The sequence below is a fragment of the Ostrinia furnacalis genome, unplaced genomic scaffold, assembly GCF_004193835.3.
Source record: "Ostrinia furnacalis isolate ACB-3 unplaced genomic scaffold, ASM419383v2 OfSCF5758, whole genome shotgun sequence".
NCBI lineage: Eukaryota > Metazoa > Arthropoda > Insecta > Lepidoptera > Crambidae > Ostrinia > Ostrinia furnacalis.
Window position 1 is genome coordinate 342,081 of NW_021135997.1, and position 20,810 is coordinate 362,890.

The window sequence follows — 20,810 nt, forward strand, 5'->3', positions numbered from 1 at the left end:
ACTTAATGGATTTTTTCTTCTATTGCTTCTATCGAGGCGTTCAAGTTGTAATGTGTTCATAATATTATTTTTATGAAAATTATAATAGCTTTGCAAAGTAAAGAAAGCCAAAGGAAAAAACTTCACACTTTTTACACTATAGGGTAAACCACCCAATCATTGGCACTCTACCAATTTATTGGCATGCTCCAGTTTTTAAAGAAAATTAAGGTTTTTTGTAGCCAAACCTTATATTTTTTAGTAGAAATTGTACAGAAATATCATTTATTACTCAACTGGCTACACACGTTTTTTATTTTTTCAAACATCGCGGCGCATCAACCATTTGTTTGACAAACCGCGACCTATGCGAAAAAAACAATCGAAATATTCGTTTCTTACTAAGGTAAGAGCTATCATAATCTTTAAAAAAAATGCAAATCTATTTTGTTGTCCCTATACATAATCATTTTGTCTTATTATTGAATATATTAACTGCCTTTTTAAAACATTATTTTATAATTTAACCGCCAACTTTTAATTATTTGTGGTGTGCCAATGATATTAAAGAACTATAGATATGTTACGTTCATAGAAATTACGATTTGAATCCGTGCCGAGCTATTCCAAATCGCACACATTGACAAATGTAACTGACAAGTGAAACAAAAGATACGAAATAGCACGCAAATGAAAGAGATAGCTATAGTTTTAACGATTCTGCACTAACTAATCTATGTCCATAACGCACGCANTTTCTAATGCTATTTTAATTCGATAACCGATAACGCTAACGAACGCCGAGCACTGGGTCTGGTTGGATTTTGACAAATGACAGATTGGCGAATTTGACACTTCCAGTGATAGCGGATGTAAATGTTGCCAGTCTATATTTTGTTGCTAATGTGGTGGATTTTATCACATATTCCGGCACCCATTATAATCTTCTTCTTATCCCAATAATGTTCTCATGCGTTACTAATATTCTTCTTTTTATGAAAATTATAATATCTTTGCAGAGTAAAGAAAGCCAAAGGAAAAAACTTTACTCTTTTTGCACTATACATATTTTTAGTAATATAATTTAAATAATAACCAGCCAATTTGTAATATTTATATTTTATTCTTTCATTTTGTTCGCATACAAAAGAGGATATTTTCGCAAAACAATGCTCAAGTATCAACATACACACCACTGTACACAACACATAAATGTATAATATTAATATTGTATCCCACATAACTTTAAAGAGAAAGACTAGGTACATACAACATTTTACATAATATTTATTTTACAACCTGAAAAACCCTGCCATTGCTTTGGTCAAAAAGCAAGAAACCGTAAGACAGTAGAAAACTTTTAAGTTACCTATTTCAGTATAAGTTATGTGGAATAATTGAAATCAAATTATTAGATTGATAACAATTTCAGGCTCCGACTTTCCGCCAATAAACTTTACAATTTTTGCGATCAAGTAGTTTCGCACATTTGTGGGACTTCTCAAGGCGCTGTCCCCGCTTTTTTGGATCGATCCGTCTAGCGATAGCAACGGATAATCCAAAAATACGAAAACGACGTTTGAAGTAATCTCGCAGATTCATGATAGACTGAACTCTGATACGAGTTGAAAAGTCAAAATCCTTAATTTTAGTGTTGCCATTTGTCAAAATAATAAAATGACATCCAATCACAGCAAACTTTTTAAAATTATTTAAACAAAATGACAACTACAAATCTCAAGTTCCAATCTAAATAAATAAGATTTTACACAATCATAATCATAAACTAATATAGTAATAATCATCTTCAAAACATTAACTTTCATTAATTAAATAAATGTGATTCAACATTATTTAGATACGAAATTATATTCAATAAAACTTTAGGAATTACAATGAATAAAGTATAACACATTTTACATATTTAAAACTCATCATAACTAATCAGAGACAACTCAATTGGTACCCTTAGAAAATAATTACATTAACAATATCTTTAGCCGCACCTGTACAGCTAGCACGAAAAACTTTCGAGTTCGAATCGTTTGCGTGCTCGAATCGCCGTCAAAAGATTAAGTACGAAAACTACAACAGCGCCCTTGTGAACGTGTCGTAAAGTGAACTTTGTATGAGAAATGGTTGAAACTTATTTTGAGAATCAAAATTGTCACGTTATCGTTTGATTCGAAGGTTGAATATCGAATTTTGTCAAATACGCAAACGATTCGAAGTCGAAAGTTGTTCATGCTAGAGGTACTGTACTATAGGGAACAGCAGTTTTATGTTTTAGTTCCAAAAAAATCCACTATATTTCGTGGCAGGATGGTTCCATTTTGTTTTGTCAGGAAATTGCTAACAAGTTTAAAATCAATTTGCTTAAACAATATCTAAAACATAATACTTAAACAGAATTCAACCAGGATAAATAATTTCAATTATAATGTAAAAATAAATTATAATTCAGACATTTATAAATTATATGAACTAAGCTATAAATGCGAAGACGATAGGACATTTTAAAATGTTTGTGCCATATTGAAAACAATGTTGTTTCTATACTTTAACCTAGTGTACAACAACTTTAGGCTCATGCTTAAAAATCTATCAGTATGATAACTTTTCAATAGATTATACCAAAAATACTTTTCAGTATTACTGGTAGCATCTAAAGACGTTTTAGCTAAAGATACATATTTATTTGACGATGGAATCTAAACTTCAAATCCTAAGATTTTCTAAACTCCATCGCCAATCAACGGATGAAGGCACCAAACTATCCTATAATACCTATTCAGTACACTTGCACCAAACAAATACAAATCCTCATTGTAAACAAACACTCACTGTAGCACACATAGTAAGTACACGTTGGTGGTAGATAGAACGCCACAGTGTTGCGATTGCGATTTATTTTTTTTACACAAATAAGAGCACATGATTTTCGTTGTGTTATTATCACACCATTGTCTTTTAATTTGCACATACTCAAGTAGATAGTTATAATGGTACCAATTCTTAATATGAAATATAGATGACCCACGCTGAACTGTCCCGCCAAACTCAATGACAGGGGGGCGCTACCATCGTTCAACTATACGGTTTCCAACATGGCAAAAATCGGAACCAGCGATCCGGTATTGACGGTGGCGCCCCACTGTCAATGTCATGCATAGGACAGTTTAGTATTTTGGAACTATAACTCATATTATATGTGATAGAAAACTTTGAAATTAAATATGTTACCAGAAACAAAATAGCACGATTACAATTTATCCAACACTGTGGTATCTATCATATTAACAAATAACAAACATTTAAAATATTTTCTATTTAGTACTGGATTATATTGAAATACAATTTAATATAATATTTTACTAAAGGTAAGATCTGCAGTGAATCCAGCTATACAGTAGTTCTGATTTTATGCAAAGGCACAAATGTAGTAGTATGGCTGGATAAATATCATTATCTATTTGTATTTTATATATTTTAACCAGGCACCTAAACCTCGCACCTATTCAACAAAGTATATAACACGTACATAACCAAATAATATATTTTAAGAACACAAAAATATTGCTTCATATAATTATAAACAAGTAACGCATAGCCATCGAATTCAAAAATATAAAATTATGTACAGTGTGACCAGTGTTTGTATTTTGTCACTTAATATTATAATGCGCTAGCTTTGGTCTTTAAGTCATATAATTATTATTATAATAATGTACTTGATAATGTAACATCGCTTAATTAAAAAATATTATTAAGACGGACATCGTGGTGGTCTCACGTTGACAGCACATCAAGTGTAAATTTTTGTTGCAATATAGCACTTATCACAAGGGCATAAGATTCCAGCAGTATTTAGATTTTAGCTTGATGTTTTGTCGTCCGTATATGACGTCACACAGATGCCACTGACAGCGTAATGAAAATTAGTCGCCGATTGCATCTCTGTGGCGTACTAAGACCTATATCTTACTTTCTAATACTAAATTTAATAAAGCATCTTTGGGTGTTTTCGATATTATAGCATTAAGACAAAACATTAATCTAACTAGTAAATAATGTGCTTTTTAGTATAATAATAACGACAAATGATATGATCCTCCGTTGCCTTATATTTGTTCTAAAGATCAACCATCTGAAGGGACTACGTGTTAATAATGTGTCGGAGAATTTAAAAATGGTATTTGATTGTCAATAACTGACGGACTTTCTTATCAAAACAACGCGAAATTAACATAAAAACGATCAGAAAAATAAACACTAAAGCCCGGTCTCCGAGCACGTAGAATTTTGTCCAATGACCCCAAGCTACCCATCCTTATCGCTCGCGCGTAATTACGCGTGATAAGGATGGGTAGCTTGGGGTCATTGGACAAAATTCTACGTGCTCGGAGACCAGACTATACAATACAACAGTCAAGTATGTACTACAATCCATTTTCAACCGTATATCAAAAATATTAAAATTAAAAAGCCTCTGAAGAGCCTCAGCCACTTATTGATTTAACCCAAAACCCAATACCACCGACACACATACACGAGTGCAATAAGAACAATAATGTACAGCACCAGCACATCAACTCACCAAAAATCCACAATGATTTTACACTTTATGCCAAGGCCGCAAGGAAATAAAGCCCAAAATCCATTGAAGAAATTAGTTTAGTGGTATGTTGATCTGCTGTCGACTATACACTCTATAATCAGTACATGCACCGCAAGCTTAACAGCTAAAACTCGTTCCAATTTGTTTCCACAGTCGGTCAAATGTAACGAATAATATTCACATCACATTATTTTTACAAGCTGACAAACTGTAGAGTACAATCACTAAGGATCTTATTCCAAAACAACGTTCATTCATCTTCACAGTTTAACAGATTAAACCCTCAAAATCATAAACTTGAGTTTAAATGGAGTTGTAGCGTTGTTTTAGAATACGACCCTAAGTGAACAAAATCAGTGAAAAGAAAGAAATTCGCTGAAATTTCACTAATTTTGAATAACTGGACAAGTTCAAATATACCATTATCCTATACTTAAACTAACTTAATCTCGTGAGTAATGAATGCACGCGTGCGATCAGGCACTAACTTTAGTAACCGTTATAAACATTAAGCATTGTTATTCTATCGCCCGTTATTTTTGAAAAACGATTTCATATAAAACCTACGCCGCGAAACAATACGTCCGCTCACAACCACGGCTCTCGCACAAATAACGAACTATCCCCACAACGCTGCCTTGCGCTGCGTTTTTATTCAAGTACCTTCAATACTCAAACCTTAATTGAATAGGGCATTAAATGTTAAGAACTTTATTATTTTAGAATCGAAATGACTGCAAGCGATACAATAACTTTGCCCGTATAATATTACGCTATCTAAAAGATTAACAATTACTTAAGTAAATATTTAAATGTATTATGCAGGCACCAACCTCAATTCATATTTTTAGCTGAGAAAACAGCTGTTATTGCGTTTTTAGTTAATGTAAATAAAGCGAGGACAAAATGTCAATATCATACTTATTAAATCTCACTTAGAGCTATATTTTTAACAGCTCATTTTACTAAACTTTAGAGTTAAGTAGGTATAAGATGTAAAGTCGTTGTTTTAATTGTTTCATATCCTTTTGTGTGAGATCAGTATCAATTTTAGACTCACAAATCATAAAAAGAGAATTTTGCTAATACGTTTTATAAATGTAAATATATTATTTTCGTGTTATCGGTACCACATAGTGTGCGAGGAAATGCTTTATAATAAAAATGCCTAATAAAACCTCATTACTTTGAGTTCTCTCTTTCCAGCAACAATTAAACTAATTATTTTAATTTTAAGTTAAAACGAGTTAAGTGGTAATATAAAAATTAAGTCAATGGTAAGTAGCGATTTTAGAAGTAGACAGTAATAAAAAAAAACTAGCATAATTTAATTAAAAATAATACTTTTACCCAAATTATGGTCCCGGAGAAAATTGTGTGACTTATAATTTAGTTTTTAAGCAATAATAACAAGCAAACTAAAGATATTTTCCCGAATTTAAAACGTAAACTTATTTTACATAAGTATTACACTCGACGGCAAATCAAGTGTAAGGCCCAGAATACACGGTGAAACGCAATTACAACGAAACTGCAACTTCTAGTTATTTTTGAGTTGCANGTTGTGGTGACTTTCAAGGGTCAAGTTCTTCCTCAAAGAGTCTTCTGTTGCCACAATTCGATTCCAGTTGAGACGTACCAGCTTCCAACAATTCAATGCCTCAACTGTTGCCGATTTGGCCATGTTAAGGCACAATGTAGGTCGAAACCCAGATGCTATCGGTGCACCCAACCCCACCCAGCAGAAGAATGCGACGTCTCGGAAGGTAAAGCAACTTGTGTCAATTGCTTAGGCCCACATTTTGCGGTCAACAAGTCCTGTCCAGAGCATTCCCGCCAAAAGGCAATTAAAATAACTATGTCTCAGGACAATATTTCTTACTCTGAGGCCTCCTCCCAATTCCAACCAGTCCGCAAGTCCTACGCAGATGCCACTAAATCTCCGTCCTCACAAAGCATCAGCCCCACTTTCCAACTATCCCAACCCCTCTCTCCATCCTCAAGCCAAACCATCTCTTACAGAAAGTCCATCCCTCGCACTCCCCGCTCTCACGCGCCGTTAGATAAGGGTTATGACAAGCAGGCACACCAAGCCATTATTGGCAATTGTGCTTCTTCCCTTCCTAATGGTTGCGCTCTGAATAGTGGATCTTCCCCTTCCTCTTCCCCTGGTGATGAGGGCCTCCTGGAGATGGTCCTCTCCCTCATCATCAGTATTATTTCCAGTCGTAAAATCGCCCTACCGTCCAACGTTGCACAAATGCTTTCCCAAATCTCACAAATAACCGATATTAATAATGGACAAAAAGGTAGTTCAATGGAACTGCCAAAGCATTAGACGCAAAAAGCATGAATTAACCTTTTTAATAAACAAATACTCCCCATCTGTTCTAGCCGTCTCGGAGACATGGCTCGTACCTGGATCACACTTCCGTGTGTCTGGCTACGCATGCCTCCGGGATGATAGAAGTGATGGTTACGCGGGAAGTGCCTTACTTGTAAGGCGCTTTCTCCGCTATAGTCAACTTCCCCTCCCCTCGCATAGTCAGGACATTAATGTCNGAGTTGCATCTAAGTTTCTGCCATAGATTCCGTTGAAAGACCGCACTTGACGCGACCAGTTTTGAAACCGTTTTGAAATGGTTGGACTGCAAAAGGCACTCTATTTCTCAGGGAATAAGAGTGATTTCAGCCGTTTCAGCTCGGAATGACAACTTCTCAAAATGACAACCGGGGCGCAAAATGTCCACTTCTCGAAATGACAACTTCTTAAAATGTCAACTTCGCTAAAAGACAACTTCTTATAATGTCTATTTCTCACAATGACAAATTCGCATTTGGTCAACTTCACATAATGACAACTCTAGAAGAACTAGAACTCTAGAAATAATGAAAATAAAATATCAACAAGTAGTTGACATTATGCGAAGTAAACCAAATGCGAATTTGTCATTGTGAGAAATAGACATCATGAGAAGTTGTCTTTTAGCGAAGTTGACATTTTAAGAAGTTGTCATTTCGAGAAGTGGACATTTTGCGCCCCGGTTGTCATTTTGGGAAGTTGTCATTCCGAGCTGAAACGATTTCAGCGTGCCACGTCGAAGATTTCTAGAATTATTTTTTTAATTTAAATATAGGAACCTTTTATGGCGGACATAAGATAAGAAAATATTATTAGGAAAGTAAACAATAGCCTTAAATACATGCCATAATTTATAAGAATAGGACTAATTGTAAAAAAAAACAGAACTAATTAAAATTATTGAGAGATATCTTCCTTCGACCGGAAAATATAACGAATAGATTTATGCCCGTATTCACAAACGATGCTTGCTTAAGTGAAGCAGCAAATTGAACGCATAGCGTTGAATAGAGTTCTGTTATTGTCGTGTGTCACCCTGTGAGTCCACGCGCACTGTGAGTTCTCATAGTAATGTTTGTAAATAGGGCGTTAATCATGTAAGCAAAAATTTAAAACGAGAAGTTATTTAAGTATTCTGGCGTTAAGAATTATTTTTTTATTATAATTAACGGAGGGGCTTAAAAACAGTTAAACTAGAGCGAGTAAAACTAAAATAAATGCTAGTAAATAAACTTTTGATCAGTTCTTAGTTAAACAAATATAAGTTATAGCGTCTTTTTAAGGCCATAGCAGACATAATATTATGTACTTTTAAGACTGGTATCGTAAAATGATGACCAACTAAAGCCCGGTCCGTGAGCACGTAGAATTTTGTCCAATGACCTCTAGCTGCCCATCCTTATCGCTCGCGCGTAATTATATTGCTGTCGAGACTGTGCGACTGGCACCCGCAGTGAGTGTGCGAGCGCGATAGCAACATAATTACGCGCGAGCGATAAGGATGGTTAGCTAGGGGTCATTGGACAAAATTCTACGTGCTTACGGACCAGACTATAGTAGGTACTCATTATTTGTTCATACAATTTGTCAAACTCCTTTTGTTCATAATGGAAAGTTAAGACTAGATCTTCATTCATAATTCATAAATATAATATTGTATCAATAAAATTAGTTCTGATGTAAACAAAACTTTTCATACGTTTTTGAGACTTCTGTATTCAAAGCAAAGTTTGGAGGCGTATTTCCAAAGTATTTTAATTTCAATACACATTATGAACGTTCATAATTTTGCAACTCCAGAGATTTAGCATGCTAATTTAAATTTTAATCCATAAATAATAATAAATATACGTCTTCTCATTGATACTTGAAAAAATCCGGCTTTTGAAACACGTTTCAACCGTCAACATACCACTGAATACTACAAAGAATTGTACAGTTGGAAACATCAGTAGGATACGTACAGATCCGGCGATTGAAGACACTCCCCCACTGTCCAAAGCACTTCACTAGACAGAAACAGAAGCGCACTTTACTGCACACGTGACGTAATCAAGAATATTGCACTTCAGTAGCCTCGTGACGTAATCAGGAACAGAAGCGCGCTTCACAGGACGCGTGACGTAATTAGGAATAGAAGCGCACCTCACCAGACGCGTGACGTAATCCAGAATAGACGTGAACTTCACTAGACACGTGACGTAATCAGAAATAGAAGAGCACCTCACTGAACACGTGACGTAATCAAGAATATTGCACTTCAGTAGACTCGTGACATCATCAGCAACAGAAGCGCGCTTCACAGGACGCGTGACGTAATTAGGAATAGAAGCGCACCTCACCAGACGCGTGACGTAATCCAGAATAGACGTAAACTTCACTAGACACGTGACGTAATCAGAAATAGAAGAGCACTTCACTGAACACGTGACGTAATCAAGAATACATTTCACTAGACACGTGATGTATCAATCTGGTATAGAAGCGCACTTCACCAGACGTGTGACGTAGACGTAGAACGCGCGCTTTACTGGACACGACTGACGTAATAAACCAAAGTGCACTTCACTAGAGAATTGACGTATAGTGCGCTTCACAGGACACGTGACGTAATCAAGAATAAAAGTGCACTTCACTAAACACGTGACGTAGTCAGGATCAGAAGCGCGCGTGCGCGTGCAGCGGACATCACGTGCCGTTAGTAAGCACGTGCGCGCGAGTGCGCTCCCGTGACGGAGCGCGGGCGCGTCGCGCACGGCCGGCGGGACCCTATGTCTCCCTGGAAGAAATGTTGCCAGTTACAAAATGCGTAAATTTACATAATATTAAAAAAAGGTTTATTTGACTTTATCTTATTCTTATAACCTTTCCTCAATTATTGTAAAATCAACTTTTCTATAAATCTAGCGCATAACTGAGGCAGTGCCTCGCGACATTAAACGGCGTGAAGGAGCATAAGTTTGACATCACAAATGCCAATAGACATGTTGACACCACCAATCAATTGAAGTACTTTTTAAAACTGTCAAAACGAAACTCTTCTCTCATACATTTTGTATGGCACTACAAGCAAGTGACGTCACTATTTTGTCAACTCAATTATACTACTTTTTTCAATTACAATGCGACCAAAAATCGTAATTTACAGGTAATTTAAAATTAATTAAGTCCATAAGACCAGAATGAAGTGTCTTTTTAGAAAAGTTGTGGTTTCGAATTATTGGAGAATGGTGTCAAATTGTCCATTACTTAAAGGTGTCAATTGCTCTATTGCAACTTGCGAGGATAGTATGGCATTTGTATACCTACAGGGCCCTGCTTTTACATACCACGTAGCAGCTTTTACTCGTCATGAAATACATATGTCATACATTCAGATCATTTTAATATTAATAGAGTTGATATGATTGTGTTGTGAACGCCTCATAGGCTAGAAAAAAAATCCAGATCTGTTTAACTTAAGGGTTTTCTGAATTTTAACTACATTTTAGTAGCATAGAAAATATAAATAAAACCAATAATTAAACATTATGCACTGAATGCTTCAAACTATAAAATCGAATGCACTAATTAATATGCCAATTTAAATACAGACTAGGATTTCTATCCAGAACATAAATAAAAGAATAGTATCAAATCGAATAACATTTATTTACAAAAAAAAATCTTTAATAATTAACTTAATATTATTGATATTAATAGATGAAAATAACAAAAACAATGTAAAATAAAAATGAATATTAAAAATGATCAATATAATAATTTGTTAAGCGTTTAGAAGATTTTTGTACCAAAAAGGTTGTCATGATATTTAAATTAATTTCTTTTTATAGGTTTGATCGTGCGCTTGGGCAATGATTGATTTGATTTGAAAAAATGTTAATAGAAAACAAGCACTATCACAAAGTTAAGAAGCGTCATTTTACGTTTGCTTCTTGATGATGGGATTATATGCATGGACAGGTAACGGACATAGCACCTATAAAAATTTGTTTGTCTAATGCCCGTTTTCACCATCAATCCCTAATTTTAAAGTGACCCCTATGGTAACACATAACAGGAATTTTGTTTACATAGGTGTCGCCTAAAAAAAGGGACTGATGGTGAAAACCGGCTTAAGGCTGGGTTGCACCATCTTGTTTTAACGATATCAAACGTCTAAAGTCTGTCAAATATAAAATAAAAAGCATTATATTAGTAAGGTGGTACAACTCGCCTTAACGTTCTGTCATCTATACGTCATAATAGTCCGTCATCTATACGTCATTTGTCCGTCATCTGTCCATCCTTGATGAGATCCAAACAAATCACAGACCAAAAAACAACCTCAAAGCGTAAACGTCACACGAGATCAAAGTAGAAGCGTGTATATAGAATTAGTATACATATAATATGGTAGGTTCAGTCGCCATATAATATAGGGGGTAAGGGCCATTTCTCTACTTGCTGACAGGGCCAGGAGTATGGGCTATTGCAGATTTCGGCCAAACTGCGCCTTTTGATTCGCACGAACCTGCGTAACGAAACTTGTACTGCTTAGCAACATTAAACACATAATACGGGACTGTTCCCACTGTAACTTTTGCATCCAGGATCTACAGCTTGACAAATAAAAACCCAACAAGTGAAGGTCAAGTTTGCCCTTGAACTACTTAGCAAGATTCACTTATTTGTCAGAATACGGGACTATTCCTACCTCTTGTTCCCACTGTAACTCTTGTAGCCAGGATCTACAGCTTGACAGTAAAAACCCAACCAGTGAAGGTCAAGTTTGTCCCTGAACTACTTAGCAACATTATATTTGACTGAACACGGGACTATTCCCAACTCTCGTTCCCACTGGAACTCCTGTGTAGCCAGGATCTACAGCTTGACAATAAATACCCAACCAGTGAAGGCTAAGTTTGTCCCGGGGAAAGTTAAACTGTCTTTGGACCCGCAACAAAATTCTCCTATGTTCTAGAAGAGAGAAGAACTCCTATGTTCTTGAAGTTACAAAATTATCAGAAAAACATAGGAGGAGTTCGAAATTAAGGATCGACTTCCCTTCATTATGGTCGCCAAGACCATTGGCAACATCCCATCATCATCATCAGGTTTAGTCTCCACTGCAGGAGTACAACTCTCTAGTTTACTAGAGGCAAATGGAGGATTTGGCCTTCACTCTTAACGCTAGCTAAAGCCCGGTCTCTGAGCACGTCGAATTTTGTCCAATGACCCCAAGCTACCCATCCTTATCGCTCGCGCGTAATTATGTTGCTGTTGCGCTCGCACACTCACTGCGGGCGCCCGTCGCACAGTCGCGACAGCAATATAATTACGCGCGAGCGATAAGGATGGGTAGCTTGGGGTCAATGGACAAAATTCTACGTGCTCAGCGACCAGACTATAGACGGGTTGGGGAGGCCTTATGTTCGCATATTTTGTCACCTTTAACGACATCTTCGGGAAGATTGGGTGTTTCTATTCTACTATGCCGGAATCGCACGGCTTTGAAAAATATTTTACCAAATAACCAAGTCAGATTTTTTACATAGTAAAACTAAAGGGAATTAAAAAATAAATAGGAACATCAAAGTCCAGTCGACAGCACTTCAGGCATATTTTTTGTTGGAAAATAGTACCTATTACATCAACATAAGATGCCAGGAATAGATCGTTTCATGCACGAAGACGCGCCCCACCATTCTTCCGCTAATGTTTGAGTGTTATCGGTACACGCTAAATCATCCATGCGTGCACACGCACTCTACAATAATGACGCTCGGATTGCTCGGATCAAATTCCCCGCACCCCGCGCGACCGAGACCAAAAATTGGTGGGGCGCGTCTTCGTGGATGAAACGATCCATACACCACTACATTTTTATCACCGAAAAAAAATATCTGGGTAATGAGTTATTGATACTGGTCCTATTTATACAAAAAAAAAAGTTAAATAAAGTTACTCAAAACTTCATCCCAAAATTGGTAATTTATGGACCCACGAGTCGCTAGCACTTAACACTGGAAGCGTGGTCGAGGCGTGAGAGAGATAGACAGATCGGGGCAATGTGCGAGCGCGTACGACTACTCTAGCGAGCAGCGGCGTTAAATACGGACTAAAGAAAATTTAATAAAAAAATTAACTTTATGAAAAAAATATTTTTTTTTACTTTAAAATCTTTCACACGTTTCTACATAATCTGTTAAAATTTTTTCGGTGATAAAAATGTAGTGGTGTATTTATTCTAATGGCGCTGTCGTCTGTAAGATCTACAACACTACTTGAAGCGTTTGTTCAGCATTGTACTTTAAAACAAGTGGGATAGAACTTACTTTTTATTGTTGATGCGATTCGGAGTGCTGTGGTTGGAGTGGGAACTATCGCTGATCTCTGAACTGGAGCTACGGATGTCACCCTCCATCTGAAATTATACAGGATTTATTTTAATCCTTGGTAACCTTGTGTTAAGGTCCAAAATTGGTCAACTTAACAAGATAAGCAACGCAATATTTTTGTAACACATTGTGAACCTTATGAGTATTGCATTAGAGCGGTTTCGCTTTGTATCTGATACAAGTCTTTCATAGTGCGTATCTAAAAAACTAACTATAGTCTGGTCTGCAAGCACGTACAATTTTGTCCAATGACCCCAAGCTAATCCTTATCGCTCGCGCGTATTTATATTGCTGTCGCGACTGTGCGACGGGCGGCCGCAGCGAGTGTGCGAGAGTGACAGCAACATAATTACGCGCGAGCGATAAGGATGGGTAGCTTGGGGTCATTGAACAAAATTCTACGTGCTCGCAGATCGGGCTTTAGATAAATCTGACGATGGATATCGGATCTAGTGTGTAAAAACTATACAAAAAGTTCTACGATTACTCCGTATTGTAACGGATTCGGATTTGGAAATAACATGAAACCGCTCTTAACCACTCCGCGTAGAATGATCCAGCTCCACAGCATCGTACACTGAGCTTTATAACCACAGCATAAGGTCTAGAGTCGACCTAAATATTGAGTTAGCTCCACAAAAACAGCATCGCACTCTGCGACATATCCCCGCGGCATAAGGTCTATACCGCCTCTGTGGTCTAGTGGTAAGACCACCTGCTTCAGACGCAGAGGTCCCGGGTTTGATTCCCAATGGGGGCAGATTTTTCTGTTCGGTTTGGTTGGTGGTAGGGCTTGTTCTAAGTCCGCCTGGCTAGCTACCACCATCTTACCTAAGTCTGTCGCCATAACAACAATGTTAACAGCATTGTTGTGTTCCGGCAGTTAGAGGTAAGATAGCCAGTTCCTCCGTGGTTGAGGATTCCGGGTGAGCTCGCTTCCACTTTCGGCCTGATCATCACTTACCATTACATTACACAAGTGAGATACAGGCCTGCAGGATGAGCCAGCTGATGGCCTTGTAGGCGACCTGCAGGATGAGCCAGCTCATAGCACGCGCAGCGCCAAGCGGACGCACAGCGTCGCACTGTGCGCCGTATCCCCGCGGCATAAGGTCCCTACCTGCCCGGCGCTGATGGCCTTGTAGGCGACATGCAGGATGAGCCAGCTCATAGCACCAAGCGGACGCACAGCATCGCACTGTGCGCCGTATCCCCGCGGCATAAGGTCCATACCTGTCCCGCGCTGATGGCCTTGTAGGCGACCTGCAGGATGAGCCAGCTCCATAGCACGTGCAGCGCCAAGCGGACGCACAGCATCGCACTGTGCGCTGATCCCCGCGGCATAAGGTCCATACCTGCCCCGCGCTGATGGCCTTGTAGGCGACCTGCAGGATGAGCCAGCTCCATAGCACGTGCAGCGCTAACAAGAAGCACAGCATCGCGTTGAAGATATAGTACGCTGCGAACATCGGCAGCAGCATTGGCGCGCGGATCGACGTGCTGAAAGGAAAACACTACATTATTAATTCGTCAAAAACTTCGTATCTCATTCGGGGGCATGCATTAGTGTATGCATTTTGACTCATGGGGATCTTTTGTGCTTCCCCTTTCCTTTCCTTTTTACCATCAATCCTTCATTTTTAAGTGACCCCATGGTAGAACACATAACAGGAATTTTGTTTTCATAGGGGAAAAATTAGGGATTGATGAAAACGGGCATCACTCTCCCATTTAGATAAACTAATAACGTTTGAACGTGGAGCAGTTTCCCCGTAATCAGTCAGACTTGCTTCCCGTTTCCTGATTTCTGAAGTTTTCTTCATATCTGGGTATATTGCTTTGGGAATAAATTACTTCTGAATAGACGAAAAATTGTGGAATTTTTGCGCCCCTTGCTATAATTGTAATGATGAAGTTAGAGTACATAGCTAACACATGATAATGTATGTAATAACAGTCATACCTCCATATAATGTAGAAGGGATAGAAGCCCAGCCGCGTGACAATCCACGCGACAGTGAACACGGCGAATATCACGTCACACAGTCTTTGGAAGTTCGCGTATTTGGCCGCCTTCGCTGCCTGGAATATTGCAATAGAAATACATTAACTACGTACCAGAGGAACTTGTTAAAGCCCGGTCTGTGAGCACGTAGAATTTTGTCCAATGACCCCAAGCTACCCACCCATCCTTATCGCTCGCGCGTAATTATGTTGCTGTCGCGCTCGCACACTCACTGCGGGCTCCCGTCACACAGTCGCGACAGCAATATAATTACGCGCGAGCGATAAAGATGGGTAGCTTGGGGTCATTGGACAAAATTCTACGTGCTCGCAGACCAGACTGTAGTAAAATATCCCTTGTGAGAATTACCAAAGACAATTTATCTATGGTTTGGAATTTTGAATGATTGATTTTACTTTTAATTTCGGTGGTTTCAGGCAGTTACTTATAGATGAACTACACTGAACTGTCCCACCAAACTCATTGACAGGGAGGCGCCACTATCGTTCAACTGTATAGTTTCCAACATGGCAAGAATCGGAACGAGCGATCCGGTAATGACGGTGGCGCCCCATGTCAATGTTACTGATGGGACGGTTCGTTGCAGGACAATAACATTTTTAGAGGGCAGAAACTGTCAAGAGAGAACACAACGACATCTATGTGTCATCGTCCATAGATTGTTAAGAATTTTGACGTCACTAGAACGCGATGAATTTCATGCATAAGCTCATTTTCTGTATGATGAAGCTTTGAGAGATTTGTTCCAAACTATAGTTGTTGCAATTCACGAAGGCGAGTAAGCTTTACAAGTGTGGTGGCTCGTTACTGTTCGTTTTTCAAAAGTTTTGATAGACATTACACTAAACGTTATGTGCATGTACACGTACACACACAAGTAAAGCTTACTCGCTTTCGTGAGTTGCAAGAACTATACCTCAAACTTTGTGAGCCCCTCTTTGGCCATAGCGAAGTCCATTCTCGACTCTTGCGCAGTTTTCTCACACTACAATGAACCTTAAACACGAGCGGAAACTGCAACAAACCAGACTCTAAATACATAGCAATAAAATCTATTCACACTCACTACTAAAAATATATCAGCGAAATCGTGCAGCAGCAGCACCAAAGTCCCGATCCTGTGCAGGTTGCAGACCCAGCTGAAGGTCAGCAGAGCGATGGTGGCGACATGGTGGACGAACATCTGCCAGAAGTCCTTGCGGCGCACGTCCCAGAAGTGGGAGAAGGTCAGAGACCAGTAGAAAGCTGAGGAGATCATGTAGTACCACCATACGTCGTTGGTGTAACCCTGGAAGAGAAGAACGGTGGGTGTGACATCTACACGGGACTATTCCTAATTCTCATACCCGTGGTTGTAACTTTAACTCTTGTGTAACTAGGTTCTACAGAAAAGAGATATATAGAGAGATGCCAACTAATGCGCTGAGTTCGAAACTCAAGTCTCGCATTAGAAATTCACACACACAAAGTAATCAAAATGTGTGCTCATTATCCACTGCGGTATCAGTACTCAACGTTCGAATAATTCTTTAGTATTAACGCAAACAATGTAAACTGTTTACATTATGACTTCGCTGCTGTCATCATTGATGTCACGAGCAATGTGTTCTGTTTTTGGGCATATTGCTGCGACACCGGCCCCGCCCCCTTTGTCACATCTCCCTTTAGTTTCTGTGATCTGTTTGTGTTCTACAGCTAGACTGCAATAAAAAACCAGTGAGCCACCAGGCCAAGTATGTCGCAGGGGAAATTTAAACTGCCATTGGACATTAAGTGAGGCGTTTAAGGGGGGAGGGGTTCAATCAAGCCGATTCTCACAAAATCTTACGTGAGGGAGAGGGAGTCGAGCTAAATCTCACGATATCTCACCAAGGTGAAAGAGGCCAACATCACCTACGTAATTAATAAACGCCCTCTAAGAGGATTTTGAAGTTAAGGATAGACTTCCCTCGCTATCTTGTATAATGGCCTTTTTAGTTGTTTTAAGGCGATATTTTGTATCCAAAATACGACGCCCCTTACAATATACCGTTGTCATAAATAAAAGATGATAATGAACGCAAGTAAGTAGGTACCATTTACATAATGTCATGATGAATAACATTTTAGTATTGTTTCAACTGTCGAGAGACCAAACCAAGTGCAATAAAATAATTATCTCTAGTGGAACTGCTAAGATGACATTCCACAACTACATAGGTAACCTCAGTGATTGGGGTCAATCATCAATAAAAATGTATGTGCGTTTAACTTTTTATAAGCAGTAAAAACGTCATCGATAAAAACATATTATAATGTTTCATATCGAGAACTATTTATTCATTCAAACAGGATACTTATAACTTTTGTGAATTGCTTGTTCGTTCGAGGCATGTTTTGTCATAAAACACCATCGCAACAATCAAACATTTTTCTTTATCGTTTCAGCGCAATGACGTCCACTGCTGGACCAAGTCCTCCGAAGAATTTCCATAACGACCGGTCCTGTGCTGTCCCGTGACCTTCACCAGATCGTCGGAGTCTTCCAGTGACTTGGCCCAATTTTAGCTTGGTCCACGGGCCAAGTCGCTGGATTGAATTTTTCTGCCCCAGCGGCCATCAGCTCTACGAGCTATATGCTATGTATTTTTCCTTATACTCGCCCAAGAAACTTTTTTTGATGATGGGTTAAGTTTGTCTAACTTTCACATACGATCCACCGGCAAAAAATATCAAAACATCCAATTCCTACATCTCCATTCTATTATCAGCAAAAAGTCCAATATCTACCCAACTGACCTGATGAGGATACCCCACATAGCACTGATCGATGTCCCACAACCAGTCCTTGTCCCACAGCACGAAAACGCCATAAGAGAAGTTGTACAGATAGAAGGTACACAGCCATAGGTTCTCGCAGAACTTCACCAGATTCGACGGCTTGTCCTGGCTGCGGCGCAGGCGCCACCATCGCTCCACTTGCCTCTCTGTCAGATCCACTTGCTTAGAAAGGGATAGGATCTGGAAGAACAGAATTTGAGGATGAGTCCTGTATATTTTAGGTTGGTTTTGTTAAGTATATGGAAGCGTGCAACACAACCTATTCTACGTTACGTGCAGTGTATGAGATATCACGTGCGTTTTTGCAGAAAAGTGAGCAAGTTCTTAAATATTGTCAATCGTCTAAATCATAATCTTAGATAGAATTTGTTATAGAAATTACTTATACGTAATCAATTGAATCGATTAACTTCACTTTATTTGCAAGAAATCATATTTATACATAAATTGCGTTTACTTTTTGGGTTTACTTATAACAACAAACGGTCGATTGCGTGCGAGACAAATTTTAATTTCAATAGATATGTCAGAGCAATAATTTATTTTGATGAATATTACTGAATTTTAATAAATCTTAACTTTTTATTATATTCGTTGTAGAGGTGGGCGCCACGCCGGCGCGCCGCCGCCGCCGCGAAATTTTTCACGCCGCCGCCGCCGACGATCGGCTGTCGGCGCGCCGACTCCTATACTGCACTATTTGTTTTTTTTTTACAAATGTTTCTATTGTGCGAGAATCGAATCCGCGACCTCCGGCATAGATTACGAACGTACCACTACACCAAACGGCCAACATACTAAGTGAGAGCCTCGCAACGCAAGTTCCTTAGCTTTGGTAAATTATCCATAAGGCTGGAAAGCCGCCTAACAAAATCTCATCCTATCGCTCTATTAACCTGACTCTTGTCAAAATTGTGGGAAAAGACCGTCCTTGGACGTTTATCCCCTTGCTTAAGTATGGCGCATGTAGTAATCGACCATCAATTTATGGCATAGTTTCAAGTCAAACTCTGTGACAAGATTTTTTTTAGCTGCAGAGCTTGAGTATCCCAGTACTCCGTAATTGGTCCGGTCCTCTACAACATAATATCAATAATATTTACTAGTAAAGTAGCTCAGTCACCAGAAACAACTGTGGCCTTCCTCAGATGTGAACAGTGATCTTAAAGCCACTATAATAGACTGTTGCAAACTCAGCTAGATGTGACCAATGCTTAGCTGACCCACTAGCGCATAAAAGCAAACTCCGAAGTCTCACCATAACACATTTAGGACATGCAACTTATACTCCGGCCAAACCGTTTTGTCGGCGTGATCAATATACATACCTCCACAAAATTACAGCTCTCTAGTGCCAGTAATGTCCAAGCAAAACCTCGGACAGACAGACAGCCAGACATATCGAAACTATAAGGGTTCCATGTCAGGACTACGGAACCCTAAAAACTATAAACCGATCTGGACATAATATTATGGCATCTACCTAAATGTGGTCGAAAACCAGCTAATCCAACATTAACNTACCGTCCAACGTTGCACAAATGCTTTCCCAAATCTCGCAATTAACTGATATTAATAATGGACAAAAAGGTAGTTCAATGGAACTGCCAAAGCATTAGACGTAAAAAGCACGAATTAATCTTTTTATTAAATAAATTCTCTCCATCGGTTCTAGCCGTCTCGGAGACATGGTTGGTGCCTGGTTCACACTTCCGTGTATCAGGCTATTCATGCCTCCGTGATGATAGAAGTGATGGTTACGCGGGAAGTGCCTTACTTGTAAGGCGCTTTCTCCGCTATAGTCAACTTCCCCTCCCCTCGCATAGCCAAGATATTAATGTCGTGGCCGTGCGAGTATTTGACATATCCTTCCTATCCGTTTATATTCCCCGTCCTAACTCTTCCTCCATTAATGAATTGCGCTCTGCCATTTTATCCCTTCCTCCTCCTGTCCTGATTATGGGCGACCTTAATGCTCACCACGTCTCGTGGGGCTCGTATCACTCCGACTCTTCTGGATCATTACTATTGGACCTTTTGGATGATTTAGATCTTTGTATTTTGAACAATGGCTGTCCAACCAGAAGGTGTGCTCCTACTCAAAATCCAGCTTCTGCCGTGGATGTTTCTTTTTGTTCTCCAAATTTATCTTCGCTCCTTTCGTGGAGCGTCCTTAATAGCACGTTCGGTAGCGATCATTTCCCTATTTTAATTTCGCTTCCCGATAATAATACTCCAATTAGCCGACTCCCACCTCTTCTAAAATACAAAATAAATAACGCTGACTGGCCAGGTTTTTATAGGTCAGTCAACGAAAAACTTATAGACCTTCCCAACATCTCTAATGAAAATGCCCTTTCTGTCTATCCTGATTTCGTAAACATCTTAGAATCATCTGCGAACGAGCACATCCCTTTGAAAAACCCGTCTCATAAGATTTCTCCCCCTTGGTGGGACGCTGAGTGTACTGCCAGTGTCAAAAAACGAAAAGAAGCTGAAAAAAGGTACAATCGTTCAATGACTATGGAGAATTACATTGGATACCAAAAAACGGCTGCCCAAACTAGGAAATTCCTGGCTAAAAAGAAGAAAAAAGGATGGATTGGGTTCTGTGAGGGCATGTCC

The 20,810-nt window shown here is 38.9% G+C and overlaps 1 protein-coding gene across 1 annotated transcript; it reads right to left on the bottom strand.

Annotated features, from left to right (window-relative positions):
* Positions 1-13,272: 13,272 nt before the first annotated feature.
* On the bottom strand, positions 13,273-20,009 carry LOC114361483 (ceramide synthase 5-like). The gene is made up of 6 exons (XM_028316530.1): positions 19,963-20,009; positions 18,144-18,393; positions 16,432-16,653; positions 15,303-15,421; positions 14,695-14,839; positions 13,273-13,365 (listed from the first exon to the last, which is right to left on the bottom strand). The coding sequence occupies exons 1-6, from the start codon at positions 20,007-20,009 to the stop codon at positions 13,273-13,275; spliced, it is 876 nt and encodes a 291-aa protein (XP_028172331.1).
* Positions 20,010-20,810: the final 801 nt, after the last annotated feature.

Bases quoted from the DNA above. Each gene is read 5' to 3' on its own strand.
- LOC114361483 (XM_028316530.1), bottom strand. From the start codon at position 20,009: ATGCGAGGGGAGGGGAAGTTGACTATAGCGGAGAAAGCGCCTTACAA. The intron at 18,394-19,962 runs GTAAGGCACTTC...TAAAATATACAG, and splicing joins GCGGAGAAAGCGCCTTACAA to GACTCATCCTCAAATTCTGT. The intron at 15,422-16,431 runs GTGAGTGTGAAT...GCAATATTCCAG, and splicing joins TCGCTGATATATTTTTAGTA to GCAGCGAAGGCGGCCAAATA.